The following is a 15,188-nucleotide window of genomic DNA, read 5'->3' on the forward strand; positions in this document are numbered from 1 at the left end:
CATTACCACAAGAAAACAGCTTATGTTTCCATAAAAATTGAAAAAAAAAACAAAAACAAACTATTATATGTGAACTTTTAAGGAAAGTTTCACACTATTTTCCTAAAGAAGCATAGCATTTTTAAATAGACACTTAGTATCATGTGAATAAATATTGAAAACAGCATGTTAGGTGACTGAGTGCTACCATGATTAAAAGCACATATTGTATGGCTCCTTTTATTTAAAATGTTTATTAAAGTATGTAAATCTATAAAAGGTAGACAAGAATACTGCTTGTCTAGGAATAATGTAGGGAAAATACATGGCTGCTAATGATTACAGGTTTTGTAAAAAAGTAGTTAAACAGCTTGAAATTGATAATGCTATGAATGTATATCAACTTTACATTCAGTTAAAAAACACTCAGGTGTATACTTTTAATATTTTAATATAGTATGACATTTAAGTAAATAAAGTATGACATTTAAGCAAATAAAGCTATTAAAATGAAAACTTATCTTTCACATACTTATGAAAGTATTATATAGTCTTATTTATCCATAAAGAGGAAGACTATACAATCTACAAGGAATTTTATGTAACTTGATATCAACATGTGAGACAAAATAAAGGAGACTCAGAATTTTTGTAAAATTCTGAAAACAACAATGAAATTAAAAAAAAAACAAAAACAAAAGAAGAAGAAGGCTATAGGAGATCCAAGGAGAGTACAAGAGAGGGAAGGAATGTGATGAAAATATATTATACTTATGTATGAAAACATCAAAGTGAAACTTACCTTACAATGAATACTTGCTGCTGGTGCTAAGGTTAACTCATACTCACAAAAATAACTAGTTCGGGAAATAATTTGATAACATACTTTAGAAAGATGATATTTGAAATTCCCTACAAGATTTCAGAAGCTTATTGAGATAAGTTCAATAGCTAAATATAATATCAACATCTAATTATAATATGTAATGGAAAATATAACTACTAATACATCAACAATATTTAACATATTCTTAATAGAAAACCAGACATAAAAGTACACATTTGTGAGATCTATATAAAACTTACTAATAGACAGTAAAATGAGTTGCCAATGGAAATACATCATTTATCCTTTATAGAAGAAATAGTTATGAAAACATCACTTACCTTAAATTCTAATTTTTTTCTTATTTTTGTATTGACAATAAGAGCAAGGCCTCTATATCTTAATAGAAGTAGTACCTGTGTTTGAATGCACCCTGAAATGGATGCAGGTCTGGAAAGACAACAGAGGTAGACGAGAAATTTGACCATAGGAAGTTTTATTTTTTTCCCTCTAGTGTGTAATATAGGGGACAGTGCATTTTAAAGTAAAATCTGAAACCAGTAGAAATTCACTGCTAAAAATTTTAAATATATTCTTCTGTCAGTTATCAGAGGATTTAGACATGGCTGTTAAACTAAGGCATTTCCTCATTTTGTCCTTAGGGTGTCTCAGTCTCCTCCTATGCTACCTTCACTGTGACTCAAAGTTGAATAGAATTGACTAGCAGATAAAACACACTTAGACTTCTTGAAACATTGGCAAGTATTAAAATCTTTAGTCTGACTGTGCAGGCTTAAAAAAATATAGAGAAAATGCCTAAGTAACTTCAAATAATCAAAGTAAGAATCAAATTAATTCTAGCAAGGTGGCCCAGGCCTATAACTCCAACGCTCAATAAACAGGCAATTGAACTGTTAATTCTAGGCCTCTCTAGGCTACATAAGGATTCCAGGACAGCCTGAGATATAAAAGATTTAATCGTGAAAAAATGAGAGACACCAGATGTGATGGCACATAGGGACACGGAGGCAAAAAAACTCATAAAAGCTCCTTTCAAGATCAAGGTATCCAATTAGTTCTCAGGAAGTCTGAGATACAGAGAGACAATGATCAAAGATAAAAGGATAGTAGAAAAGAAAGTGTAGAGGTGAGGACTGAGAAAAGGAGTGGGAGAAGAAGAGTAAAAGAAAGTGGCAAGAAGCAAAGAAGTGGATGGAGGACTGAGAGGGAATCAATAGTTGCATATGGGATTGTGAAGTACAGGACTGGGAGGGAAAGTGACAGATCATAGTGAATATTCATGGTCCAACTACAAACAACTTGTAGAGCCCTTTTGATGTTTTACAGTGAAGCCATAAACAGAGATCCTAGGCTACGAATTGTTCTGTTTTAACTTTTCCTCAGTTTTCTGGTGGAAAAGAGTTGTTATGTTGAACACCTATTAGCTCACATCAAAATATCCCAGCCCCAGGCAAAATGAACATAAAGAACAGATAGAGTTCTCTGGGCATTTCATTTTCCTGGAATGAAAGAAGATAGGGACAGTTCCTCCTATGGAGTTCTATTCAGAGAACAGAGAAGGGGAGGGGGATTCGGAAGTGGTGGACCCTAACTTCCGGTTAAAGGTCCAGTCGAGGAACTCCTTGGTCAGCTCAGTGCAGGCTCCTCCTTTTAGGTAAGAAAGTATCTCCAGGTGTTTTTTTGAGGCCGCGGGGGGAGGGGGGGTTAGTTGTCAAAACTGTGTCCACCAAAAACCTATCTCAAATCCCCTAAACCGTAGCCTACTCTTGGTCAGAACATGGAAGCCAGCCATACGGGCCCTTTCTGTTCTGGTTTCCAGAGTTCCAGACATGGCGGTTAGGCCGAGATATGTGTCACTTACCCTGCATTTGTTAGAGAATGAAATTTTGAGGCAGGAGGGCTAAGGGACAAAAGAAGAAATATAGCTGCTATGGATTTATAAAGAGGGAGACCAGTCATGAAAATTGGGAAGATCGGGAAGATTGCCTGGTGCTGTTTGAGGACCGGATACACAGAATTGTTCTCTGTATGGTGGCCTTGGTGAATCAGGTGGGCTTAATGACCAAGACACTACGTCAGTTTGTCGTTTGAAGAACAAGGACATAGCAGCTTTATACAATGTATTAAAAGATGTGCACAGTGAGGAGATCTGTGGGAGGAACAAGGGGGCCTTACACAAGTATATGTATATTTGGTATTCACTCGCTGAATGCCTTAATTTTATCCTGTTTGTTACTAGTGAAGATTGTAGTGTTAAGTTTAGAGCAGCTGAGGAAAGTAATGATATAACCATAGTTTAAAAATATCGGGACTTTCTGGATAGCATTTGAAATGTAAATGAAGAAAATATCTAATAAAAGTATATAAAAAGAAAAAGAATATATACATGAGGGGTCTCAATGTAAACAAAGAGGGTCCTGAAAATTATCATATGAAGCCCTAGTTGAAATGTTACCGAATGTGTTTCTCTAACTAAGAAGCTGTAACATGGGGTGCCAGACAGTGGCCTAATAGAGTCTCATTTCCTCCACAGGTTTCTTAGGAAGTGGATTGAGCAGAAGAAACAGAGCAAGGTGAGTACTCAAAAAGACACCCAGAGAAGAGTGTCAGAGGGGGCATTCATTAAATGGAAGGAAGTTGCTCTCTACCTAGTGATGGTGTGAACTCATAGTGTTATTCTATTCCCCTTAGATATCTGCCATTTTAGTGCTCCTGATGGGTGCTCCTGAGACAAGTTATCATGCCTAGGGGCAACAAGAGCAAGGGCCGCTCCAGGGCCAAAAGGCAGCAGACTAGAGGAGGAAGCCAGAATCTCCAGGGGGGCCAGCCCACTGTGGAGGAGGAGGAAAGAGCATCCCCCCTTCTTGACCAGAGAAATGCCCCTAGCTCCCCTGATGTCAGCACTCCTCAGGAGTCCCAGGAGGCTGCATCCTATGGCTCTCCTGAGTTAGATGTTCCCTGCTCAGTTCATGATGCTGAGGGTTCTGATGTTGGTGTTGGAGGTTCTATTGCAGGTGCTAAGGAAAGAAGTGCATATGCCTCCAAGATAGCAGCTGCAATTCAATCTGCACACAGAGATCCTCTGACCAGGAAGGCCACTGTGTTGATAGTGGATGGAGACGTTTAAGGTTATAGAGCCCTTCACACAGGCAGATATGTTGAGAGTTATCAGCAAAAAGTACCGGGTGCACTTCACTGAGATCCTCAGGAGAATCTCTGTGCGCTTGGAGTTGGTCTTTGGCCTTGAGTTGAAGGAAATTGATCCTAATTCTCAATCCTATATGCTTGTGGGCAAGCTGGGTCTCTCCACTGAGGGAAATCTGAGCAGCAGTAGTGGGTTACCCAAGACAGGGCTCCTGATGACTCTCCTGGGTGTGATCTTTATGAAGGGGAATCGTGCCACTGAGGAAGAAGTGTGGGAATTCCTAAAAGTAGTGGGGATATATCCTGGTAAAAGTCATGTAATCTTTGGAGAACCTCGGGAATTTATCACCAAAGATTTGGTGGAGGAAAATTATGTGGTATACCGCCAAGTTCCTGGCAGTGATCCCCCAAGCTATGAGTTTCAGTGGGGTCCCAGAGCCTATGTGGAAACCACCAAGATGAAGGTCCTGGAAGTTATAGCTAAGATAAATAATACTTCCCCTAGTTTCTTCACTAGTATGTATGAGGAGGCTATGATTGATGAGGCTAATAGAGCAATGAGGAGAGTTACAGTCATGCCTGGCCAATTTGTGGATGTCAGGGATGTCAGGACTCATCGCAGATCCATGGCCCATACCTCCTCTTCTAAGTAGTGGAATGTGTTATGAGATAAAACCAATAAATTTGTAACTTATTCTCTAATACATGAGAAATTGTATATGCGTTTCCTTTGCTATTTTGCAAATGAGCTTTAATCGAGGATTGGCTTGCTTCATAATCTGTTTTTCAATGTTGTACTTACATACATATTGCTGTTTTTCATATTTAAGATGAAGATTTGGTTATTTTCAAACAAACTGGGAAATCTTTAAAATGTTAATGTGGTATTGGAACAATGATTTTTCTGGTAATGTGGTATTGCTTGATGGTATAGCAAAAGTGACAATATTAATTCAAAGTAGTTGTATTTTACTCTTTCTTGTAATGCTATTGGAAATAAACTTGGATTTTTATATTCAAAATGGATTAGAAAATAAATTTTAATAAGTGCCATGAAAACAAGCAAGCTAATTGAGAAATGGGACCTGGAACTAAATAAAATTCTCAGAAAGAACTCATACTAATAAACATTTAAAAATAGTAAACATACCTCCCTGGGAAGGGGAAATAGAATAGATTTTGAGGTGGGTGGGGATGGGAACGGGGAGGGGGGGATCAGGTGAGGGAAAAATCGAGGGAGAGAATACCGGGAAAGATGTCTGGAATGGGGTTGGGTTTCAGGAGCAATATAGAAACCTAGCGCAGTTGAAGCTTCCAGGAATCCACACGGGTGACCTTAGCAGGAACTCCTAGTAATGGGAGTTACTGAACTCCCATCCCTGAACAGATCATACCCTATCACTAAGCAAGGCTTCCAGTGGAGGGACTGGGACCCCAAACCAGCCATAAATCCTTCTACCTATAATTTGTCTTGCCTGTAGATGTGCTAGGCTAAAAGTAGAAAAGAAAATGTGGGAGTGGGCAACCAATGAATGTTCCTGCTTGAGACCCATGGCACAAGAGGGAGCTCACCACTGGCAAGCAGTGGCTGGGTAGCCCAGACACATAGGTTAGAACCATATATGCCAGGCCAAAAAAAAAAAAAAAGTAAATGAAATGATTTCTAATAAAATTCTGCTACACTTGCAGACCAGACCCTAAAATAATCATCATCAGAGAGGCTTCCTCCAGAGACTGATGGGAGCAGATGCAGAGGCCCACAGACAAACATTAGGTGGAGTACAGTGAATAGTAAAGAAGAGGGGGAGGAAGGATTGTAGAATCCACGGGGTCAAGGACACCATAAGAAAACCCAAATAATAAGTTATCCTGTGATCATAGGGCCTTACAGAGACTAACCTGAAAATTGAGGAACCTGCATGGGACTGGCCTAGGATATATATATATATATATATATATATATATATATATATATATACACACACACACACATATATATATATATATATATATATATATATATATATATATATATATATATATATATATATATGAATGAAATGTTTGTGTAGCTTGGTCTTCTTGTGGGACACCTAACAGTGTAACAGGGACTTTCTCTGACTCTTTTGTCTGTTCTTGGGATATTTTTCCTTCTACTACATTGCCTTTTCCAGCCTTGATATGAGAGTATGTGCCTAATCATATTGCAACATGATATATTATTTCTCAATGATATCCCTGAGAGGCCTGGCCTTTTCAGAAGGGAAATGGAGGAGTGGATATGAGGGAAAGAGGCAGGAATAGGAGAAGAGGGTGGGAAATCTGTGGTTGGAATTTCATATATGAGAGAAGAATAAAAAAATATTCTACATAGTTAGCCAACAAGTAAATGCAAGTTAAAACAACTTTGAAATTTCATCAAACCCATGACAGAATGTCCAGTAGTTTTTGTTAAATGCTTTTGGGAATGTTGAAAACAGAGGATACGTCCTCATTTTTTTTGGAGTATGAAATGAAGTCACTGTGGAAATCAGAATGGAAATTCCATAAAACAAAACAAAAACAAGACCAACTATATCACACTTGTGCATATTGCATATATTCAAAGAACCCTACATTTTACTATAGAGAATACTTGCTCATTCATGATCATTGTTGTTCTATTATTTATAATCAGACATTTGTAAGGCTAGATGTCCAAAAACTGATAAATAGAAAATAAAAATTACGAGGTCCCAGGGGATGAGGAGGTCTGTTGGGATGGTGTTGGGGTGGGGACATCCTTTTGCAGGCAGGGATGAGGGACAGGGTGGAATGGGATAAGGAACTGTCAGAGGTTGGACCAAGAGGGGGTAATGACTGGAGTATCAAAAAAAAAAAGATTAAAGATTAAAGAATAATAATGTTTTTTTTAATTTAAAAAAGGAAAAGAAAAAAATTTGAAAGAACAACAAAAAAGAATATACATATGCATATATATATATATATTTACACACATAAAATGGTATTTTATTCAGCTATAAAAAAAGAAAAAGAAAATTATTTTCAGATAAATGTGAGCTAAGAAATAAGCATTCTGAATGAGGTATGCCAAACCAGAATGACAGATACAACCTGTTCTCTCTCAGATTTGAAGACTAGTTTTGAATCCTAAATATGTTTGTTTAAATTGGAATGCCCATAGAAGTAAGGAAACTGGGAAGGGACTATGGAGGACATATCAATACAGGTGGGTAGAACACAAATGGTATAAGGGGAAATGGAATAGTATAACAGTAAAGATAATGTGGGGTGTAATTGGGAGATCAGGGCAAAGGGGGGAGTGTGGAAAGGTATAACTAACACTAAGGACCCTTGGAAAAGCCATATGGAAGTTTACTACCATAGAAACTTCCTAAATATAGTTATATATATAAAACAGTGTACCCACAGTTGTCATCAACAGAGGCACAATGTCTTTCCCAGACAGAAAATAAAATGCCTAGTGCCATGTCTGGGGTACCATGCCATTGGCCAGTGGGTATATAGAGACCTCCCTAAACATAACAAACCTCTGCCATTATTATTTTTGGATACCCTCCAGAACTTCATGGTAAGACTGTGAAGAGGCCACATCCTTAAGTTGTAGCACATGGAGCAATCAAACTGGTTACTGACCTGGAAGCTTCATTTCTACTCAATAGCTTTCAGAGAGCTGAAAGGTGCTACACATGCTACTAAGGGACAAAATATTAGCGGTCCTGTGTGGACGCCCTGAGTGCTAAAATAATTAGCTTTGCAAGATATGCCCACTGGTTCAATAATGGCATTAATTTTTTGGGACTAATCCACCACATTCTATTCATATTTAAGGCTCAATCCACAACACTGAACTCATCCTTGCTACCCTTAAGTGGACCATGAAATATTGTCTGGTTAGGTGATAAGCCCCAGGAAAGAATTTATTACTATTATGTTCCAAAATGAGTATAGCATTACACTGCCTCTCAAAGATTTATATTTACTACACATGAAAGAGTGTGCCTTTCAACATTCACCACACAATCTCTTTTTGGGGTGATGGAATGTAACATGGAGACCTCAATTGGCCAATATGCAGAGACTATGAATAAAAGAATAAGAGTGCTTGGTTTTAAATGATACATCTATCACACATCCTTTCCCCTTACTAGTTAGGGATCATCATGAAAGAAGAAGATGGAAAGATTGTAAGACCCAGAGAAAGTAGACATCTGCAGCAAAATAATATTTGCAGGACATGAAAGGGATAGTGCACACATGAGCTCATAATAACTGGCTCTTTGGGATGTGATTACGATAATGATACACTGTATATATGTACAAAATTTTCAAAGAAAAAAATAGAAGCATCAATAGAGGCAGATTCTGTTCTATTAAAGGAATTATTTGCACCAGGTTAATTGGAGTTTATAAAATGACAAGGGAGGATTTGGTATTGGAGCAATGATGAAAGGAATGAGAAAGAGTAATTTGAACTCAAAGCACCAATGAGAGAGGATTCTTGTCTTTGTATTAAAAGAGGAATATTGATTTGATTACAGCCAAAGAAGAGCAAAGGAAATATCACTCCTAATTCATGAACACTACTTTTATTGGTTGAGCAGCATTTTGCCTGATCTATGCCCTCCGATTTATTTAATTTTTAAAACATATTTGCAATTGCATTCTGTAAAGGAAGGTAGTTACAATGTTGGGTACAAATCATCTCGGTACTAATTACTGTTACTTAGTGATTCAAGTCTTGTGTGATACTGTATCAGGTGATTTACATCCATTTTGTACTGAAATCTTACATGCTACTGTTTATAAGATTCCCTTTACACATAAAAAACTTGAAATATTCTCAAGTTCACAAGATTGTTATATGACCTACACAGACTGGGAATTTCTCTCATCAATACCTTCACATTTCTCCAAGCAAACCCTATGCCATTCATTTCCTGCCCATTACATCAAAAATGTATTTCTGCTGATAAATGTATAACTTCAAACTCAGAATAATGATTTAAAGTACACAGACCAAAAAATAAGCAAAAAAAAAAAAAAAAAGAAAAAAAGAAATAAAGAAAAAGAAAAAGATTAAGTGTGAATAAGGAGATAGACTGAGGCAGGAGGATTGTTAGAGTTTCACATCAGTCTAAGCTGCTCAACAAGGCTCACCTTGAAAGGAAAGACAGGGAACCTGCTTGATGTAATACTGTCTTTAGATACAAAGTCAGTATCCATAAACCTTCAACAAACTAGGGGCTGAAATATTAGAAGGTTCAGCCTGTTATTATCTCTCTCTCTCTCTCTTATGATATATGATATATATATATATATATCATATATCATATATCATCTGTATATATCTCTATCTCTATTATCTCTATCCTCTATATCTATCTATATCTATATCTATATCTGTATCTATATCTGCATAAAAGTTACATGATGGGCCACATCTGGGTGGATGTGAAAGGAAAATATAGATTACCACACTTTGTATGTGACAATGTAAATCCTATTTTGGGATATCTGCTTAGCACTTTTCTGTTTTTCCATCACATCCCCTGCAAGGGAGACATTGGCCAAGGGTTGAAAGTGATGTGACATTTTCCTAGGAACTTCACACTGAAGTTAGAGTATAGGACTCTTACACATGAGACACATCACAACAACCACTTCTTAATAAAATTTTCCACATTGATCCTAGGGAATGTCTGTTTCCCCCTCTGAAAGAATGAGGTTAGGGTGAGAGGAAAGGACTCCGTTTTTATTGGAGATGAAGCCCATAAGCAGCTATTAAGTTGATATCCCATTACTCGTTATCCAGGGTTCTGAATGGCATAAGAACTGTGTTCTATATGAGCAATCGGAAATTGGGGGACTATCTTTCTGTGACTGCCTCGTTTAATTATTTTACTTATTTACAAAATCTTAAAGTATTAAGAGTTTTTAATAAAATGATAGTATCTAGATATCATATGTGTATATTGGTGAACAGACCAGGCAAAACTGATTACTGGGAATTAAGTTGCAGTTATGGAAGAACAAGAAGCTCTGATGTGCAGAATGATTAGTGACAATGATTAACTGCAAATTGAAACGGTTGTAAGAAATAATTTTGAATTATTTCTGAGGAAGGCCTCAGGTAATTCCCTGCTCTTAGAACTGAGAGGACCACATAAAGTCTCAGTCCTAACAGCAGTCTCAAAATTCTGAACATTAATGACATGATATGACATACTTTCTCCTATTGTGACAAAAAGGGAGTTAGAATTTGGCCTGAGTTTTACTTAGTGGCCTACTCATTCAGTTTAGGAACACTACTATGTTTGTCCAGAGGACACTGAATCTATCCTGATGATAGGGAGAATCATCCACTTCTGAAGAGTGAGTATGTCAAAGAATCTATCCTTTATTCTCAGTACCTGGAGAGATGGGACAGGAATAGTCAGTAAAGAACCTCTTATTACTCCAGCCTTGGGGAGATAAAGGTAGTGTTGTCTTCACTGTGAGAACATAGACCACAGAGAGTGTTAAGAAATGAGCTTGAACCTGTACCAGACATGAAAGGAATGACTGAAGGGAATGTCTACAGTAACTAAATAAATGGCATAACAAATAATCTAACCTTGCTCTAGGTTCTACCCTTGAAGATTCATAGCAGGGTTTGTGAAGGTCTGAGTCCCACTACTTATTAAATTAACTGAGGTGAGGTGATATCATTGAACTGAATGTGTAGCCACAATTAAAATGAAATCGTAGGTGTCCTCTAGATCTATGTGCTCATGTAGTGATCCTGAGAAAATTCTAGTCACCACTGAGCCCATCCAAAACAGAAAGTCTCTCCAGAGATTTGTAAGAGTTCTGAATGGGAGTGACAAACTGAAGTGTGTTAGGAGCCAACTAGGAGAGGTTAAGGCTAGCAGTTGGCCTTCCTGAAGGCGGCCCAATATTTTTGCAAGGTCTGCAATGGGTGAGTTCTATGCAGCAAGGTACTAAAGAAAATTCATCTCATAACTACTTCTTACAGCTGAGATGTCTTTCCTATCATTATTAAATTAATATAATAATACCTGGGCATAAGCCCACGCTATTGATCAGATTTCCTATAGCTCAACATAAAGATGCACTTTAATAGATTAATGTGTGTAGATGAATTAATGATTCACTAGAATTTCTGATGTGATTAAAATAATTTTAGGAAGACTGTTTTAAGAGATGGTCTTAGATTCTTTGCTAGAAAGTTGTAATAAAGTTAGAATCAAGAATAGAATGTTTCCACTCCTCATGATAGGAAGGAACAGCTGCATAATAACAAACACAATGGGCTTTGTTACAAAAGGGATTATTATACTAAAAAGAAAAATGGTCTTGGGACAATTTGTGTTCAAGGAAAAGCACTTAGGTTCAAGGATGCAGCCACAGGTATGCATTATGGTAAGACAAATTCATGTAAAAACCTGTTGCTTTGAAGTTATAACAAGCTTGCATTATGAAACTTTGCTTTGAATTTGTTATGGTTATCCTTCTGTCACTCCCATTTTATGTACCATTTTATCTATGAGGTAATTTTCTAAAACAAAATAAATAAATTTGTCTAAGAAGGTATTAAAAAAGCCAGAGGAAAAAAAGTTGATGGATGGTATGACTTGGGAGGCTCTACCCCATCCATCCATCTTTCTATATGAATATGTCTGTTTGACTGTATACACTTTTGTAGGTATATGTGTGTGCGTGTATATAATCATGCATGAATAGTTGTGGAGTGTATGCAATAGGTGGTTGGGCCAAAGAAAAATGTGAATGTATAAATGAGAATGTGAATGTAAATGTGTGTATGAATGTATAGGTTTCTGTGCACATTTGCTTGTGTAAAAGATTTTCTTTTCCTTTCCTTTGACTCTTGTTCACAACAAGTTAACTAGCGTAGCCAGAGAGACTTCTGGCAGCCTGGTCAGAGAAGGGAGATCTAGCAATAAATTTTTTACTTAATACCCCACTGCGAGGCAACAGATGTTAATCTCCCAAGCTAGTGGTTTTATACATAAAATATGCAAGAAAGATTTTTAGGACTTTTTAGAAGCTATCAGCAGGATTGTTAGAGAGCTAGACGGCCAGAGATCATCAGTCTTTAAGGCTACCTCTATGCCTAACACTGTGCCCCCACTTTAGCCCATTCCAGGACTTGCTGTCTCCCAGTAGAAGGGCCCCTTTTTAAAATTTTATATATGTATATGTTTTTTAATTATGTATTTTCCTCAATTACATTTCCAATGCTATCCCCAAAGTCCCCCATACCCTCCCCCCCCCGCTCCCCTACCCACCCATTCCCACTTTTTGGCCCTGGCATTCCCCTGTACTGGGACATATAAAGTTTGCATGTCCAATGGGCCTCTCTTTCCAGTGATGGCCGACTAGGCCATCTTTTGATACATATGCAGCTAGAGTCAAGAGCTCTGGTGTACTGGTTAGTTCATAATGTTGTTGCACCTACAGGGTTGCAGATCTCTTTAGCTCCTTGGGTACTTTCTCTAGCTCCTCCATTGTGGGGAAGGGCCCCTTTCTTTTCCTTGTCTTGGTATACAAGGAGATTTGTCATGTCAGCAACAAAGGAGTGAATGGTTCCCATGTCCTACCACAGCTGATGAGTGAGGCAGTGCCTACAGGTAGCAGGCTCATTTGTATTCCTTTGCAGGTTTCTGAACACATCTTGGGGATTGGGAGTATCAGAATACGGTGCATCCCTTAAGCTCTATCACAGAAAACACCAAATGTCATATTCCTTAAAGCTACACTAGAATTTACAGGCTGAAGTTCTGTTCATCCTCTCATTATCTCTTATATATCAGATACTCATTCATCTCTTGTTCTCTTACCTATACTTCTACTTATTGCAGTCACTATGCCCAGGGGTCAGAAGAATAAGCACCACCGCAACCGCTTGAAGAATAAGAAACACAACCAAGAGAAAGTCCATCCCCAAGAAGATGAGTCTCAGAAGAAAGGCCATCGTAAAAAAGATGATTTTCAAGATCATAAGGAAGCAAGGGATAATGCAGCAGTAGAAGAAAAGTCTTCTTGCTCTTCCCCTTCTGTGCCTGGGGAGATTCTTGAGAAGCCACCAGCTTCCAAAACAAGTAGTGATGCTGGATGGCCTTCCTGTGTATCATCGCCTGCCACTGTTTGTGGAGATGAATTAGAATTTGATGATGGTACTTACTGTCACTGTGGGGGGAACACATTATACTCACAGTTTCGAACCTGCCAAGAAAATCCATGCAAACATTGCCTAGATATGTATGTGAATCTTGTGGAGCAGTATGTACTTTACAAATTTAAAATGAAAAAATTCATTGACAGAAATGAATTAATAGATCTTATTGAACCAAAGTACCAGTATAGTTTTAGCGAGATATTTAAAAGAGCTTTTGAGAACATTGAAATTGTGTTTGCAGCTAGTGTGGTTGAAATTGACTCAACTAATCACGTTTATGATCTAGTCAGCAAGCTAAAACTCCCCAACAAAGGAAGGGTTAGTCCTGGCAGGGGTTTACCAAAAACTGGTCTTCTTATGACTATCCTGGCTATGATTTTTATGAATGGTAACTCTGCTTCTGAGGAAGACATATGGAAATTCCTGAATTATATGCAAGTGTACCCAGGGAGGAAGCATTTTATTTATAGAGAGCCACGGAAGCTCATCACTCAAGATTTCGTAAAACTGAAGTACCTGGAATACAAGCAGATATCTCATAGTGATCCTCCATGCTATCGGTTCCAATGGGGTCCAAAAGCTTATACTGAAACTACCAAGATGAAAGTCCTAGAATTTATGGCTAAAGGCAGTGGCATTGAACCTAGTACTTTTTCTGTACAATATGCAGAAGCTTTGAGAGAAGAAAATCAAAAGGCCAAGATAAGAAAAAGGTATCAAATCCTGGCACAAAAACATTGTCCAGGACATAGCCATCAACATGTCCAGAAGGCTATGACACCTCAATAAATTATGAGACATTACCTTCGGGAAAGAGAATATAACATCACATTTGAGATTTTTCTTTGAAGCAAGAAATAAAATCATAAAGAACAAGAGAATGAAATATCAATTAATAAAGAATAACCAATAAGGACTTTTGCTTAATAGTTTAAGTCTTTTTAAGGTTTTATATATTAATAGATTTAAATTATTAATTATGTAAGAAAGATTAAGTTTTAAGAAATTGCCTTCTTAATCAGTATATTTCTTTTTTATATCTATTTATTTATTTTTCCTTTTTATTATTAGATACTTTCTTCATTTACATTTCAAATGCTATCCCAAAGGTCCCCTATACCCTACCTCTGCCCTGCTCCACAACCTACCCACTCACACTTCCTGCCCCTGGCATTCTCCTGTACTGGGTCATATAATCTTTGCAAGACCAAGGGCTTCTCCTCCCAAGGATATATGGCCAACTAGGCCATCTTCTGCTACATATGCAGCTAGAGACATGAGCTCTGGGGGTACTGGTTAGTTCATTTTGTTGTTCCTCCTATAGGATTGCAGACCCCTTCAGCTCCTTGGGTACTTTCTCTAGCTCCTCGATTGGGGGCCCTGTGTTCCATCCAATAGATGACTGTGAGCATCCACTTCGATATTTGTCAGGCACTGGCATAGCCTCACAAAAGACAGCTATATCAGGATCCTGTCAGCAAAATCTTGCTGGCATATGCAATAGTGTCTGGATGTGGTGGCTGAATATGGGATGGATCCCCGGGTAGGACATTCTCTGACTGGTCCTTCCTTCTGTCTCAGCTCCAAACTTTGTCTCTATAACTCCCTCCATGGGTATTTTGTTCCCCATTCTAAGGAGGAATGAAGTATCCACACTTTGCTCTTCCTTCTTCTTGAGTTTCATGTGTCTTGCAAATTGTATCTTGGGTATTCTAAGTTTCTGGGCTAATATCCACTTATCAGTGAGTGCATAACATGTGAGTTCTTTTGTGATTGTGTTACCTCACTCAGGATGATATCCTACAGATTCATCCACTTGCCTAAGAATTTCATAAATTTATTTTCTGTAATAGCTGAGGAATACTCCATTGTGTAAATGTACCCCATTTTCTGTATCCATTCCTATGTTGAGGGACATCTGGGTTCTTTCCAGCTTCTGGCTATTATATAAAAACATCAGTATATTTCTTAAGATCAAGTATCTATTTACTGAGG

General features: G+C 37.7%; 1 protein-coding gene and 1 pseudogene across 1 annotated transcript; both read left to right on the top strand.

Annotated features, from left to right (window-relative positions):
- Positions 1 to 3,566: 3,566 nt before the first annotated feature.
- On the top strand, positions 3,567 to 4,623 carry LOC110287711 (melanoma-associated antigen B4-like; annotated as a pseudogene).
- A 5,666-nt stretch (positions 4,624 to 10,289) lies between these two features.
- On the top strand, positions 10,290 to 14,085 carry LOC110288132 (melanoma-associated antigen B5-like). Its single transcript, XM_085837660.1, has 2 exons — positions 10,290 to 10,366; positions 12,877 to 14,085. The coding sequence occupies exon 2, from the start codon at positions 12,882 to 12,884 to the stop codon at positions 13,980 to 13,982; it is 1,101 nt and encodes a 366-aa protein (XP_085693786.1). The 5' UTR covers positions 10,290 to 10,366; positions 12,877 to 12,881; the 3' UTR covers positions 13,983 to 14,085.
- Positions 14,086 to 15,188: the final 1,103 nt, after the last annotated feature.

This window comes from Mus caroli, unplaced genomic scaffold (genome assembly GCF_978045245.1).
Source record: "Mus caroli unplaced genomic scaffold, Mus_caroli_1 scaffold_5, whole genome shotgun sequence".
Classification (NCBI taxonomy): domain Eukaryota; kingdom Metazoa; phylum Chordata; class Mammalia; order Rodentia; family Muridae; genus Mus; species Mus caroli.

Coding starts and splice junctions, on each gene's coding strand:
- LOC110288132 (XM_085837660.1), top strand. CDS start 12,882: ATGCCCAGGGGTCAGAAGAATAAGCACCACCGCAACCGCTTGAAGAAT.